Source organism: Moschus berezovskii, chromosome 1 (genome assembly GCF_049115385.1).
Source record: "Moschus berezovskii isolate FMDL1 chromosome 1, NW_MosBer_1.0, whole genome shotgun sequence".
NCBI lineage: Eukaryota > Metazoa > Chordata > Mammalia > Artiodactyla > Moschidae > Moschus > Moschus berezovskii.
In genome coordinates, this window is record NC_142460.1 from 162482150 (window position 1) to 162497349 (window position 15200).

A 15200-nucleotide genomic window follows, 5' to 3' on the forward strand; every position below is an offset into this window, starting at 1 on the left:
TGGATAAAAAGGAAAAAGACATCACGAACAGGAGGCCTGGAATTTTCTGAAACAAATAAATCACAACACTTCAATCTTAATTTCAAAGAACAGTAATACTGCTTTCAAACAGTAGAATTTCTGAAAGCTAGTGAAATAATTAATTTAACCTAGATGAATTTAAAACTTTTAATCCTGATTTTAACATTTTTGCCTACTAATAAAAACAAATCATGAAATACTCAAACCCCAAGCCAACAGAGTCAAAAACAACATAATTTGAAGAAACTATGAGAAAAGCACTAAGATAATAAAAGCTGCTATAGTTTGCTAGGCATCCCACTTATCTTACAGAAAAATATGTGAAGCCTTGAAATTAGAAGAAAGATCAATGCCAAAAGTAATGTCCTCAAATTTATTTACCAACCAGGTAAAGGAAATCTGTTTTTCTTGAGCAGCTTTTTCATGCCAGGGACTTACACATCTGGCCCTACTGGATCCCAACAAGCCTGAGGTAGAGTCATCATTCTCCCTTCACAAGTGAGGATATCAAAGCTTAGAGGAGTTAACTTCCTTGCCTTTGGCTAGAACAATGTTTCTCAATCTCAGCAGCACTGACATTTGGGGCCAGGTAATCATTTGTTCTTGTAGGGACAGGGGGACTGTCTTGTAAATCACAGGATGTGTACCAGAATCACTGGCTTCTATCCACTGCATGGCAAAAGCATCCTCCCAGTTGTGATCAATGAAAACCTCTCTAAATGCTGCCAAATGTCCCATGGAGGCCAAAACTGCCCCAGCTGAGCACTACTGAGTTAGAATACAGAAGCCAAAAAAAAAATAAATAAGTGCAGAAGCCAGTATTTTCATTCAATGGACAAGGGCTATATGCCAGACCCTGTTCAAAATGAATGAGGGACAGCTGAGGATCTTTGCCCTTAGGAGCTTGCTTTGAACGCTGGTCTTCTAGCCCAGTTCAGTTCAGTCACTCAGTCGTGTCCGACTCTTTGCGACCCCTTGAACCACAGCACACCAGGCCTCCCTGTCCATCACCAACTCCCAGAGTTTACTCAAACTCACGTCCCTCGAGTCAGCGATGCCATCCAGCCATCTCATCCTCTGTCGTCCCCTTCTCCTCCTGCCCTGAATCTTTCTCAGCATCAGGGTCTTTTCAAATGAGTCAACTCTTCACATGAGGTGGCCAAAGGATTGGAGTTTCAGCTTTAGCATCAGTCCTTCCAAAGAACACCCAGGACTGATCTCCTTTAGGATGGACCGGTTGGATCTCCTTACAGTCCAAGGGACTCTCAAGAATCTTCTCTAACACCACAGTTCAAAAGCATCAATTCTTCGGCGATCAGCTTCCTTCACAGTCCAACTCTCACATCCATACATGACCACTGGAAAAACCATAGCCTTGACTAGACGGACCTTTGTCGGCAAAGTAATGTCTCTGCTTTTTAATATACCATCTAGGTTGGTCATAACTTTCCTTCCAAGGAGTAAGCATCTTTTAATTTCATGGCTGCAATCAGCATCTGCAGTGATTTTGGAGCCCAAAAAAATAAAGTCTGACACTGTTTCCCCACCTATTTCCCATGAAGTGATGGGACCAGATGCCATGATCTTTGTTTTCTGAATGTTGAGCTTTAAGCCAACTTTTTCACTCTCCTCTTTCACTTTCATCAAGAGGCTCTTTAATTCCTCTTCACTTTCTGCCATAAGGGTGGTGTCATCTGCATATCTGAGGTTATTGATATTTCTCCCAGCAATCTTGATTCCAGCTTGTGCTTCTTCCAGCCCAGCGTTTCTCATGATGTACTCTGCATATAAGTTAAATAAGCAGGGTAACAATATACAACCTTACCTTTTCCTATTTGGAACCAGTCTGTTGTTCCATGTCCAGTTCTAACTGTTGCTTCCTGACCTGCATATAGGTTTCTCAAGAGGCAGATCAGTTGGTCTGGGATTCCCATCTCTTTCAGAATTTTCCACAGTTTATTGTGATCCACACAAAGCTTTGGCATAGTCAATACAGCAGAAATAGATGTTTTTCTGGAACTCTCTTGCTTTATCGATGACTTCTAGCCCAAGCGATGTTCAATTTTAAAACAAACTTCTCTCCACGTACAATGTGACCTTCAACACCGTCCCTCTGGCCAGCCCCCGCATCAGCCAACTCCTCCAGCCAGTCAGCAGCACCTCTACTCTCCCACTTGCACTGGGTCTACAGCTGTAATCACTTCTGACTCAACCCTCCCCAGCATTCCTATTATTGAGATACTCTCCAAGTTCTGCTAGTTTTCTGGAGGAGTAAAATGTCTCTCTCATCCATCCCTACCCCCTATTTCCATCATTCCAATGTAGATACACGGTTAATTCCCCTCCTTTCTACCACCGGTAGAAATCGGAAGAAACTCACCTCTTACTCCTTCAAATGAATTAAGGATACACATCAAGGTATCATAACAGACTACCAACCTCTAGGGTCGGGGGCTGGCAGATATTAAAGAGTGGTCAGCAAACACAATATCCTCTTTTTTTGGAGTGGGAAAGGTAACTGAAATTTAACATCCCATCACAGTAAACAGCAGCCCTGATAAGCATTAAGAAAAGGACACCGAGAGATTAGTTCACCTGCCATTAAAAAGCGGCTCGCATGCTATTCCTGGCACTTGTGCCATGAATCACTTTTGTCTGTTCCAAGCGAATGTAGAACTGACACTCAAGAGAGAAGTGAGGTAAGATTCCCAAAGAAAGCCTGAACCAACTAGCATTTCTGCCCCTCCCAATGTATATATGCAGAGGTAGGTGCAGCAAACATTCCACTAGGAAAACTCTAAAACAATCAATCAAACAAATCTAGTGAAATAACTGCATACATGGGTGGACTCCGGGAGCTGGTGATGGACAGGAAGGCCTGGCGTGCTGCAGTTCATGGGGTCACAAAGAGCCGGACACGACTGAGCGACTAAACTGAACTGAAGTGAATTCAATAAAGACATATATAACACATTCATAACATGATATACAGCACCAAAATGTTAATTTATTTATACTGCAAATGAAAGGCTCTGAGGTGATATAAAAATCCGGGATCTGTTTTAAAGTTGATCTCTATTCTATGCTGACAATAGAACTTGATTACATTAATGGTTCTTCAGTTCAGTTCAGTCGCTCAGTCGTGTCCGACTCTGCACGACCCCATGAATCAAAGCACACCAGGCCTCCCTGTCCACCACCAACTCCCGGAGTTCACTCAAACTCATGTCCACAGAGTCGGTGATGCCATCCAGCCATCTCATTCTCGGTCGTCCCCTTCTCCTCCCGCCCCCAACCTTTTCCAGCATCAGAGTCTTTTCCAGTGAGTCAACTCATCGCACGAGGTGGCCAAAGTATTGCAGTTTCAGCAGGAAATGCTTTACTTGTTGTGACTTTAAGACATCACAATCAAGATAACTTTAAATTCAGTACCTGAAATTCACAACCTAATCAAAAGTTTTAATTTATAATTCAGTTAAAAAAACAAAACAATGATCAAGAAAAGTATTATGGGTAACATCCTAAATACTTTTGCCTTATTATTCTGAGTTTTCCTGTAAACGGTTGAACATTAAACACCAGTACAAGGTAGCAAATATATTCAGTGTCAGGGTCCCACTGCTATTCCAACTTTATCAGATTATTTGTTTTATGTAAGTAAATAAACAAATCAAAATAATTTCTACAAGGATCCTTCAATGTCTCAGAGTTTTCTGAATGAATAAAGAAATGCATTGTGCTAAATTGCTATTATTTCCTCGTGAGGGATACAAGTTTAAGTCCGTGTCATCATGAAATGATCAAAAGCCAAGGCAAAAGATCTCCCTTAAGAAATTACCACTAACAGGAATATTAAAGACATAATCTTATTCAGACATTCTCTAATACCAGATACAGAAAGACTGAAGTTGCATTAGATGCCCAGTTAGGAACCATCTTAAAGTGACGCTTCGGACCCCTGCTGTTACCGTCTTCCTCTTTCCCTAACCTACTATATGTAGCCTTGTAACATTTCATTCCACTTTTCCCTAAATGTATCCAATAAGCCTAACCCAAACTAACCTAATTTGAGTAATTGCCTTGTACAGTCAACTCGCCTTATCCACAGGTTCTGTATGGCAGATTCAACCTCTGCAGATCAAAAAAAAAAACAAATTCCAGAAAGTTTCACAAAGCAAAACTTGAATTTGTTGCATGCTAGCAACTATTTGCATTGTTTCTACAGGTACTGACATAACATTTAGATTGCACTGGGTATTATAAGCAATCTAGAGATAAAGTGTAAGGCAGCATGTACACAGGCTATATGTAAATTATGACACCACTCTGGATCGTGGACTTGAGCATCCTCAGATTTTGATATCTGTTGGGTTCCTGGAACCAATCCCCAGATACTAAGAAAAGACTAGTTCTAAGATGTATACCTTTGTCAATATTAACTTAAAACCTTAAAGCTGGAAGACATATTAACCAATGCATATAAATACCAGCCATATAAATTCAAGAGAAAATTGCACTGAGGCTTTTTTTTTTTTTTTGAGAAATCTTTTCCTGCAGGAAACGATGGCATTAACCAAGAGTTCACCCAACAAGTTTTTACTTTACTATCTTTTACCAACACTTGTCTTCATGAAAACTGTAAAAATAATCTTGTCACAACTGATGTCTGAAATTACTGTAAAGAAAATCTTTTAACAAAGTAAAGATGGGAAGAACTTTTGAACGTATAAACAGATCCTTAAGATATTACATGTAACAATGGTGTAATTTAAAATTATCCCAGCTAATTTTACCATCAAGCTAAGGTGTTCTTAGAGCTTCCCGTGTAGCTCAGTTGGTAAAGAATCTGCCTGCAATGAAGGAGACCTGGGTTTAATTCCTGGGTTGGGAAGATCCTCTGGAGAAGGAAATGGCAACCCACTCCAGTATTCTTGCCTGGAAAATCCCATGGACAGAGGAGCCTGGCAGACCACAGTCCATGGGGTCACAAAGAGTCAAACACGACTTAGCGACTAAATCACCACCAAGGTGTTCCTTCCTACATTAAAACAAAATTTAAACTTAATTATGAAATTTAAACAGACTATGGTTAACCAAGATCACAAAAGAAAATCAGCCTTGAGGTTCAAGGGGGTTGTTCCCTAGACTATTTTGATTGATACTGCTTCAGTTAACAGAGTTGAATTCTGCTGACATTAAATGAATAATAAAAACATTAAGACAAATCATGTCTTTGGGCTGAATTGTCAGAAGACTACATTTTACCAATATTCTCTGCAGCATCCTAACTCTGGGTTAAATTACTACAGTTTATAAAATGCTACCACATAATCTCTTTTAGTTTCAACTCTTTTCTAGAAATACTAATTATTTTATTAACAAAACAACAAACATAATAAATTATTTTCCACAGCTAAAGATATAAAGTATTTTTACAACTTGATTTCCAATTATTTCCTGTTAAAAATACAATTAACATGGCTTCTCATCCGTTTTTCCTTACAGTTCCTCCAACTATCCTAACACAATCTTTTCTTAACACATTTCCAGTGATTAACAATTTGAAGTTGAAAAACAAACTATTTTAAAAAGTGCAAAGAAACATACTATCATTTTCAAATGCTATCCAAAAAAATCGAGTGAATTTATTCTAGGTGGACTAGCCCATCCTCTAACCTTAAATTAAGCATGTCCTAAAATCTTGAAGGTTATTAATCTCTATATTTAAGGTTACATTAAATATTTTCATGTGTATTAAATTTATAGTGGTTTTTCTATGGAAAAGATGAGATTTGGGAAGGATCTGCAAAATTATCCAGCTAGAAATAGCTTTTCTAATAAATCATCCTTTTAAACAGTCAAATGATAAATTTTTTAAAAATCAAAAAAAGAGCCATTTATTTCTGCATCTTCAATTCCTACATGCTATCTGCTTTGATCTAGGATGTGGATAAAATCCTAACCCACGAATGGAAGGGTAGGACCAGTCCCTGAAATTCCAGGAAACTAACACTTCAGATACTTCCAGTGACTGACTGGAGTATTCACCCTGGAGGATAAGGCTAAAAACTGGTCAAGGTTTGCCAATAAAGAGGGAGAAAGGTCCAAAAGAATCAAAACTGAAGTACAGAAAGAAATGAGCACCGTGGCTGAAAGGAGTCATACAGATGAAGTTGTAGACATGGCACACGCCCTAGGACCTCCAGGCTCCTGCTCGTGGGGCCACTGGCAATTCCATTCTGCGCACACCTCGAGGTAGGGGGAACTTACCTACACAGCAACCAGAGGAGTCTCCGTTTCTGGGAAACAGCAGCAAGCACTCACTCAGACACTCACCAGGCTACGTATCAGCCATCCTCCCGGGCACTTTACATACCAGGCTTCATTCTCTCCTTACACTCACCTTCCAAAAGAAGGCATTTAGCCCATTTACAGATGGAAAAACTTAGCAGCTAAGGAAGTTTTAGAAACTGAGTAACTTGTGAGACTTTTAGAAGAGGGAAAAAAAGTACCTGACAGAATTCAAATCAAGCCTGTCTCTTTTTACACTGTCCCCTGGTTTGTTGGCAGAGCTCCAATTTTTCTCTATGGGCTAAGGCCTTAACACTAAAGAAAATTCTGCCCTTAACTCTACCCATTCCGTAACTAACGATGACAACTTCATACAGAGCATTCCGACCACTACTGTACCCCCTTTCAATATTCAATGTTATAACAACATTACTATGTAAACACTAGGCAAGGCTACTTACAATTAACATTTACTGAGCACTGCTGTATGCCACCAGAGAAGGCAATGGCAAGCCACTCCAGTACTCTTGCCTAGGAAATCCCATGGATGGAGCAGCCTGGTAGGCTGCAGTCCATGGGGTCGCTAAGGGTCGGACACAACTGAGCGACTTCACTTTCACACATTGGGGAAGGAAATGGCAACCCACTCCAGTGTTCTTGCCTGGAGAATCCCAGGGATGGGGGAGCCTGGTGGGCTTCCGTCTATGGGGTCACAAAGAGTCGGACACGACTGAAGTGACTTAGCAGCAGCTATATGCCACATACTTTTTCTAAACACTAGCAACCTAAATGCTACTGACATGGCGTGTGTGTGTATGCTCATTTGCTTAGTCATGTTCGACTCTTTGAGACCCCATGAACTGTAGCCTACCAGGTTCCTCTGTCCATGGGATTTTCCAGGAAAGAACCCCAGAGTGGGTTGCCATTTCCTACTCCACAGCATCTACCCTACCAGGGATCACACCGGCGTCTCCTGCATCTTCTGCACTGGCAGGAGGATTCTTTACCTCTGCATCACCTGGGTAAACTCTATCAATATTTTTATTTCACAGATAAAGAAACTGAAACAAAACCAGCTTTATTAATGTGCACAAGGCCACATGATGGTAAGTGGGGATCCAGCATTCATATCAAGTTGTCTGGTTCCACAGTGCGTATCTTCAATGCTAGCCTTTCTCTCTCCCAAGAGAATTTATGCAGGGTTTCTCACTTAACTCTCCTAAATATGTAAGCTAAATATTATCAATCCCATTTATAGATCTTTCCAGAGGGGCTCAGAAAGATGAATTTACTTAAAAGTCACACAACTTTTAGTGGTTAAGGTATAATTCCAATCCATTTGGTTCACACCCATAAGATGCTAATATATCTTATCTGAAAGAGAACACTGTGTATAAAAAGGAAAGCGATTTATGTATTTCAAAACGGCCAATCGGTTTCGAAAATTTCTAGGCTACATACAAGTTCTTAAAAATGTTTAAGAAAAAGGAAAAAACAGTGTTATAGGAATGAAAAACTGACAAAAATGGCCTCGATTATTATGAGGCAGAAACCCCCACCAGTTTTTAAGAATTGAATAACCTTTTACTATGACGCCAAATCATTATTTAACCATAAAGTACTAAGACTCAGTCAGCCACAAGTGTACACCAAGCTTCCAACTCACAACCACTCCCTCCCACCTCATCCCATCTCACAACCACTCCCTCCCACCCCAACAGACAATGAGAATCAGCTTTATTAGTCATACTCCTTTTCATGAAAGAGCAAGAAACAGAAAAGCAACATGTAACAATCCACTGACTTTAGGCTACACTCTTAAATCTGGTAAGTTCTAAAAGCAGAAACTCAAATTTCACATATTATTTAAGATGCAACTACCAACAAACAGGTATACAAATGCATTTAATATTGTCTCTTGTGAGGAAAAGATCTGCCCCTTCCTTAAACCTATTAATACAGACAAGGCAGAAAAAAATTTAGAAAAGTGATTTTCCATACTACCAGCAAAAATCACTGCTTTCAAATGCTGTTTCTAAAGATCCAATTAGACAGTAAAAATCCTCTGCAGTTATTTACATTAGTATTTCAGAAAATGTCTTCCACCAATTATCCATCCAGAGTAAAATTAAGCAAAATAATCATGCCTTTTGTCATATTTCCCTCACATCCCAGGGGTCTCAGACAACAAAACAGATTATCACATATAAGAAACGTCTATTTTAAAATAACTAGTCCTACCTGTACAATCAACCTTCCGTTTTCAACAACGGAAAAACAAATTACAAAGCAGCCAGAAAGCCCAATTGCAGCTCCTCTGTACCGGGTGCAGATTTTAAAAACCAAAGATACATGAGGACAAAATGTGATCTGTAAACATCTTTCATAGCATCTTGCAGCCCCACTTTAAAAAAAAAAAAGGAATAAATTAAAAAAGATGATCACACACAAGTCAGTCCAAAGAATGGTGCGGTTCTTTCAAGAGGGAAAAAAAGACGACATTTGTTCAGATTAAAAAACAACAAAAAACAGTGCTGTGTATGAAAGCATTAAATATTTTATAAGGTCAAAGGAATCGAGTAACATGTAAATGACAATCCGGTGTATTTGCAGCGTCCAGTGGACGAACAGGTTCCGCTGTCAACCTCCTAAGCCATGTTTTGAAACGAGGAACTTTTAAGAAAGGAAATCACCTCATAATATTTAGCTAAAGTCAGAGTTGATTTTTGTGAACTGAAAAACACTGATTTTTTTCCCCCAAAACTGAACTTAGTAAAAAAATTGTTTTCTTTCTTATAAAGGAATCCAGTTAAATGAAATAAAGGCAAATACAGAGGGATGCAGTGCAGAGCCTTCCCTTCCCATCTCCACCTCCCCTGGAGTGATTCCTCTCTGAGAGCTATGGAAACAGCAGAGATGCCATCTGAAATGAAAACTTCCCTTCCAAACCCCAAGCTAAGCTAAAGAAAGCAGGTTCCTCCGGAAAGCATTATCAAGCTCAGTCACCCTACAGAACTCCCTATGTTACGAAAATACAAGCTAGATATCTCAGGAAAGCAATTCCTTGGACACTTCACAATCGAAGGAAAAAAATAAAATCAGAACCAAAAACGTGGAGAAAGACAACTTAAAAGCCAACCACCACACCCTCAACTCCGCGCTGCAACCCGCCTGCCGGGGGGCCTTTACCTTCATCTTCCATCGAAACTGCACTTGGGTTGATGGCTACAAAGTCTTTAGTGTCAGCCACGGCCACACTGGGAAGAAGGAGAGGAGGAGAACAAGAGAAGCCCCCGGAATCCCAGGCCGTCACCCCCGCTCCCGGCCACGCGGCCCGCGGCTGCGCCCACCACCCCTAGCAGCAGCATCTGCAAGAGAAACCGGAGAAGCCGCGCTGACGGGGGCGGGGAGGGACCGCCGCCCACCGCCCCAGGAGCTCCAGGCCCCGCGCCCGCGCCCTGGCCGCCCGCGCCCCCCAACTCACGCCGGCCGGGCAGCGCCCCGGAGGCGCCCCCAGCCGGGTACTCTGGACGCCCCGCCGGAGCTAGAAGTTTCTGGAAACGGGGGGACAGTGGGTGATCCGGGCGCCCCCCGCCCTCAAAGCCCCAGACCCCTCTCTGGGCTGCGGGGGACTCACCCGCAAGCTCGCGGCAGCGGCTCGCCAAGCGGCGGCGCCGTACGGGCGCCTCTCCCGGCGTGAGGGCGGTGACCGGGAGGGCGGGCGGGGCGGGCAGGGGAGCAGGTGAGGAGACCGGGCTCGAGCCGGCCCGGGCTCGCTGCGGCCGCGCTGGTCTGCTCCCGCCTCCGCCTCCTGGGCTCCGCCCTCCCCGCCGCCCGCCGGCCCGGCGCGCCCCGCACCCCGGGCCCGCCCCGCACTCCCGGGCGCCCGCGGACCGCGCTTTGTCGCCACCACTTCCGCCGCGAGGGGCGCTGGCGCAGGCGCGCTGGCACGCCGGGGCGGGGACGGCGGAAGTGAGCGGAGGCCGGGTTGCCGGTCCGGAGCGGGCTGCGGCCAGGGGCGCCCGGTCCGGTCCGGTCTGCCCTGCCGGCACACCTGCCCTACCCCGGAGACGCGCTCGGCCTTTCCACGCACCTGCCGGGCGCAAGTGCGGGAGAGCCGTCCGCTCCCCCGCGCCTGCCGCGCCTCCTCGGGAGGCAGCCGCGGGGTCGGCCCCAGCGGGCAGGCGCAGCCATGTTCGCGGCCCACGAGATGTTGGAGCGCCCGGACGGTGAGGCGGGGAGCCCCTCCCGCCGGGCGGCCGTCACAATCTGGGCGGGCGACGCGGGGACCCGCAGCCTCGCTTGCAGGCCTGTCGCGGCTGCTCTGCGCTGACAGTGAGGCAGGTCCCCGCGGGGCCACGTCTCAGAGTTCCATCCCGATGCGATGGAGTTCAGCCTCAGCGCACTCGGGCAGAAGAGCCGAGATCACGACGGTTCCACTGTGCAACCGGAGAGGCTAGAATAGCCAAGAGCCTCGCGCCCAGATGGAAGCTGAGGAACCGGCGTTACCTCCAGCCTCTTTTGGCATTGAAATTTCCCCTTGCTCAGCATCTAACCTAGACCCCCATTAAGTCAGTTTTGATGGACGGTTGAGTTTAATAATCCTTGTCAAGTCTGACATAGCAAAGGTTGAACCTAAATCCTCTCGCCCCGAAATCCACTAGAGGGCAGGTCTATACCTGCTGAGTTCCAGCGCATCCTGCAAAGAACTCAGGAGATGGCAAAAGAAATGTCTTTCCTTATATGCTTAGAGGTGTTTTTCTTCATCTACACTTGGGCCTGTTGAAAATTTTGCCCCTTACGCCTCAGGTCCTGTAACATATCGTAATGTGCTCTTACCACATGTTCAGCATCAAAATAAACAAAGGGACTGCTGCTGCTGCTGCTAAGTCGCTTCAGTCGTGTCCGACTCTGTGCGACCCCATAGACGGCAGCCCACCAGGCTCCGCCGTCCCTGGGATTCTCCAGGCAAGAACACGAGTGGGTTGCCATTTCCTTCTCCAATGTGTGAAAGTGAAAAGTGAAAGTGAAGTCGCTCAGTCGTGTCCGACTAGTAGCGACCCCATGGACTGCAACCTACCAGGCTCTTCTGTCCATGCGATTTTCTAGGCAAGAGTACTGGAGTGGCTTGCCATTGCCTTCTCCGAAACAAAGGGACAGGGTTACCTATTCTATTTGGCCCCAGGATAAGTGGAACTAGTCTAGGATCAAAAATCCTGAACAGCTTTATAGAGTGGAGAAACATCGCGATTTTATTCCGTGAGGTCACTTTAAAATTTAAAAAGTGAAACCCTAAAATCACACTATATATATAGCCATCTTTGGCTTGTCTGTTTAATGATTTTTGTTTGTTTAGGGCTGATAAATATAAGATTATGATTGCTACAACAATGAAAGTTCTATGTCTTGCTCAATGTTTTAATCAATTTGGAATGATTGTTTCTGTGGATCTTGACAGCACAGCATTACATTAAAAACAAAATATCTAAAGTAGGAAATGCACAGGTTTAGACCTTATTTGTTATTAACATATGATCTTACAAAATAGACGGTAATTCTCCATTAAATTGCTTTGATGAGCTGGAAAATTTTTTCTAAGGCAACTTTTCACAGTTACCTGTTGTAAACTGCAATACTCCTGCGTTGATACTGAATTCCTAGTTAATACCTCCCCCATAGATTTATCACTCCATGGTTTATATCTAAAGTAACTTGCAATGGAATTTTACTCTTTGGTTGCCTCAATTGTGAAAGTTATCATCCGTATTGCCAAGACAAAAAACCTGATTAACACCAGTGTTGTCCAGAAAAATTGTTACATACTTCATTCTTAACCCACTGGCAGTTATCTCACAAATTCCAGGGCATGGCAGTAGCAAAAACCTGTCAAGGGCAGCTTTCAACCGCTTAGATGATTCTTAAGCTTGATCAACATATCTCAACAGTCAGTCAGTTCAGCCGCTTAGTCATGTCCAGCTCTTTGCGACCTCATGAACCACAGCATGCCAGACCTCCCTGTCCATCACCAACTCTGGGAGTTTACCCAAACTCATGTCCATTGAGTTGGTGATGCCATCTAACCATCTCATCCTCTCTCGTCCCCTTTTCCTCCTGCCTTCAATCTTTCCCAACGTCAAGGTCTTTTCAAATGAGTCAGCTCTTTACATCAGGTGACCAAAATATTGGAGTTTCAGCTTCAACATCAGTCCTTCCGATCCTCTATTCTGTGCCCGTACACCACCTCCACCAAGCTGACCAATATTAGTAACACCAACTTTGACTTCCTGTGTATATGAAAAGTATCATTTGTTAACAATATTCAAGTAGGAGCAATGGGGAATGCTTTGGCTATAAGCTTCAGCAATCTCCCTTCTCTCAGCATCTCCTCTGATAAGTTAACCTGCATGAAACTTTGATGTAGCAGTCTCCACCTCCTCATCTCTGCGGGAAGGGGACTAAAATGTAGGAACACTGCATTACCTACATTTATGTGTGTATATATACACAACATGCATATATATTATGAGACTTTATATATAGATCTAGACATAATAACCACCCTTTTTTCCCTCAAAAGATCATTGTGATGATCTGATACAGATGAAGACAGGTTGTGAATTATAAGCTATGAAAGTTTATCATACAGAAAAACCAGCTAAAGTATGGACTATTATTAGGAGCTAAAATAAGATTGATGGCAACAAAAGGTATTATGTTCAAGTTTCCTCTTAATTCTTCTTTAGAAATAAATGCTCTAAAAATCTTTACCCTCATTTTGTTAAAATATTTAACCTATAAAATTAAATATGTCTAATGCAAAAGGTGGTCACACATGAGCAATAGAGGGGAAATTTGTCAGACATCTCTTCTTTGGGGAATATTACAAAGAGGGATTATTGAGGAAGGACAGACATGAAGTTCTAATTTTATTTACACTGTGCCTTATTACACAAAGGTTGTGAGGTATCCTGTTTTTAGTATCAAATTTGATAGCTGGCATTTTTCTAAACCTGGATTATAAAGATATATGTGGCCTTTAGGATTTAAAATTAACTTAGGAAAGGTTATTTTTAAATCTCTCCTCAATGTCTTGACTTTTAACTTGTTTAAACTACTCAAAGTTAGTAATTAAGAAATTTTACATAGCTGCTAGAAGAAAAAGCTGTCATATTTGAAATTGAATCTTTTAAAAGCATATAAAAACAATACTTTATTTTTATAAGTTGACCCACTCCAATAGAACAAGAGAAGTATTTTTCTTCTTACAGGATAAAGGACATGCTAAGGGTCACATTTGGGGAAATACAATCTTATTCCAAGAAATGTCCTATGAAATGAGTGTCGTAACAACAACCTCCTGGTATTGCTATAGATCTCCTCAGTCTATGTTTTAGCAGTAGTGGAAGTGTAAAGGCTGGAAGCAAGAATAAAAATCAAATGGGCTTAAAAATGAGCAGTAGAAACAAGGGAATTTAAAGTATATTCCTTTAATTTTTAAAGCAGTTTATTCCAAATACGACTCAGGTCCCCCGTTCAAGGGTTCTGAGCATGCCATGATATTTGGGATCTTTGGTACATAGTACTACCAATCGTCTGGGCAGGTCGGGGTGCAGATGAATGAGGAAAGAAAGAGAAGGAGGAAAATTGAGTGTGACTTCATGTCCAAGAACCAACTCTGCACTTGATTATTTCCATGGAAAATATCCATAGAATATTCCACATTACATATACAAAGTAAGATTTGAGATTCAAATGTACCCATTTAAAAGCCACTGTGTCCAGTTTTCAAGCTGGACATAATTCATCTCTAGTCCCATCTCTTCTCCCCGGAGAAGGCAATGGCAAGCTACTCCAGTACTCTTGCCTGGAAAATCCCATGAACGGAGGAGCCTGGTAGGCTGCAGTCCATGGGGTCGCTACGAGTCAGACATGACTGAGCGACTTCACTTTCACTTTTCACTTTCACACATTGGAGAAGGAAATGGCAACCCACTCCAGTGTTCTTGCCTGGAGAATCCCAGGGACGGGGGAGCCTGGTGGGCTGCCATCAGTGGGGTCACACAGAGTCGGACACGACTGAAGTGACTTAGCAGTCCCAAAATATATTGTCTATGGTAAATGTATAATAAAAGACCTATTGAATAAATGGGTAATCCGAAAAATTTTGTTGTTGTTCAGTCACTCAGGTATGTCCAACTCTTTGCAACCCCATGGACTGCAGCACCCCAGGCTTCCCTGTCCTTCACCATCTCCCTGAGCTTGCTCAAATTCACGCCCATTGAGTTGGTGATATCATCCAACCATCTCAATCTCTGTCATCCCCTTCTCCTCCTGCCTTCAGTCTTTCCCAACTTGAGGGTCTTTTCCAATGAGTCAGTTCTTTGCATCAGGTGGCCAAAGTATTGAAGCTTCAGCTACAGCATTAGTTCTTCCAATGAATATTCAGGGTTGATTTCATTTAGGACTGACTAGTTTGATCTCCTTGCAGTCCAGAGGACTCTCAAGAGCCTTCTCCAAAACCACAGTTCAAAAGCATCAGTTCTTTGGTGCTCAGCCTTTTTTACGGTCCAACTCTCACATCCATACATGACTACTGAAAAAACCATAGCTTTGACCAAATAGACCTTTGTCAGCAAAGTAATGTCTTTGCTCTTTAACATGCTATCTAGTTTTGTCATAGCTTTTCTTCCAAGGAACAAACGTCTTTTAATTTCATGGCTGCAGTCACCATCTGCAGTGATTTGGGAGCCCCGAAAAATAAAGTCAGTCACTGTTTCTATTGTTTCCCCATCTATTTGCCATGAAGTAGTGGGACCGGATCCCTTGATCTCAGTTTTTTGAATGTTGAGTTTTAGCTAACTTTTTCAGTCTCTCTCCTCTTTCACCTT

General features: G+C 42.9%; 1 protein-coding gene across 6 annotated transcripts in view; it reads right to left on the reverse strand.

Moving 5' to 3' along the window:
• Positions 1–15200, reverse strand: part of ATP2C1 (ATPase secretory pathway Ca2+ transporting 1) — a 156846-nt gene that overhangs the window by 118511 nt on the left and 23135 nt on the right. For 2 of the 6 annotated variants that reach the window (XM_088840645.1, XM_088840641.1), the window contains exons 1-2: positions 9950–10087; positions 9502–9680 (exon numbers count right to left, since the gene is read on the reverse strand). The exons of 3 other annotated variants lie outside the window; for them this stretch is intronic. In XM_088840645.1, coding sequence (XP_088696771.1) covers positions 9502–9507 — 6 coding nt within the window. In that variant the 5' untranslated portion in view covers positions 9508–9680; positions 9950–10087. Of the gene's footprint in view, positions 1–9501; positions 9681–9949; positions 10222–15200 lie in introns of those variants that run through there. One more of the 6 variants, XM_088840654.1, reaches the window with a different exon arrangement.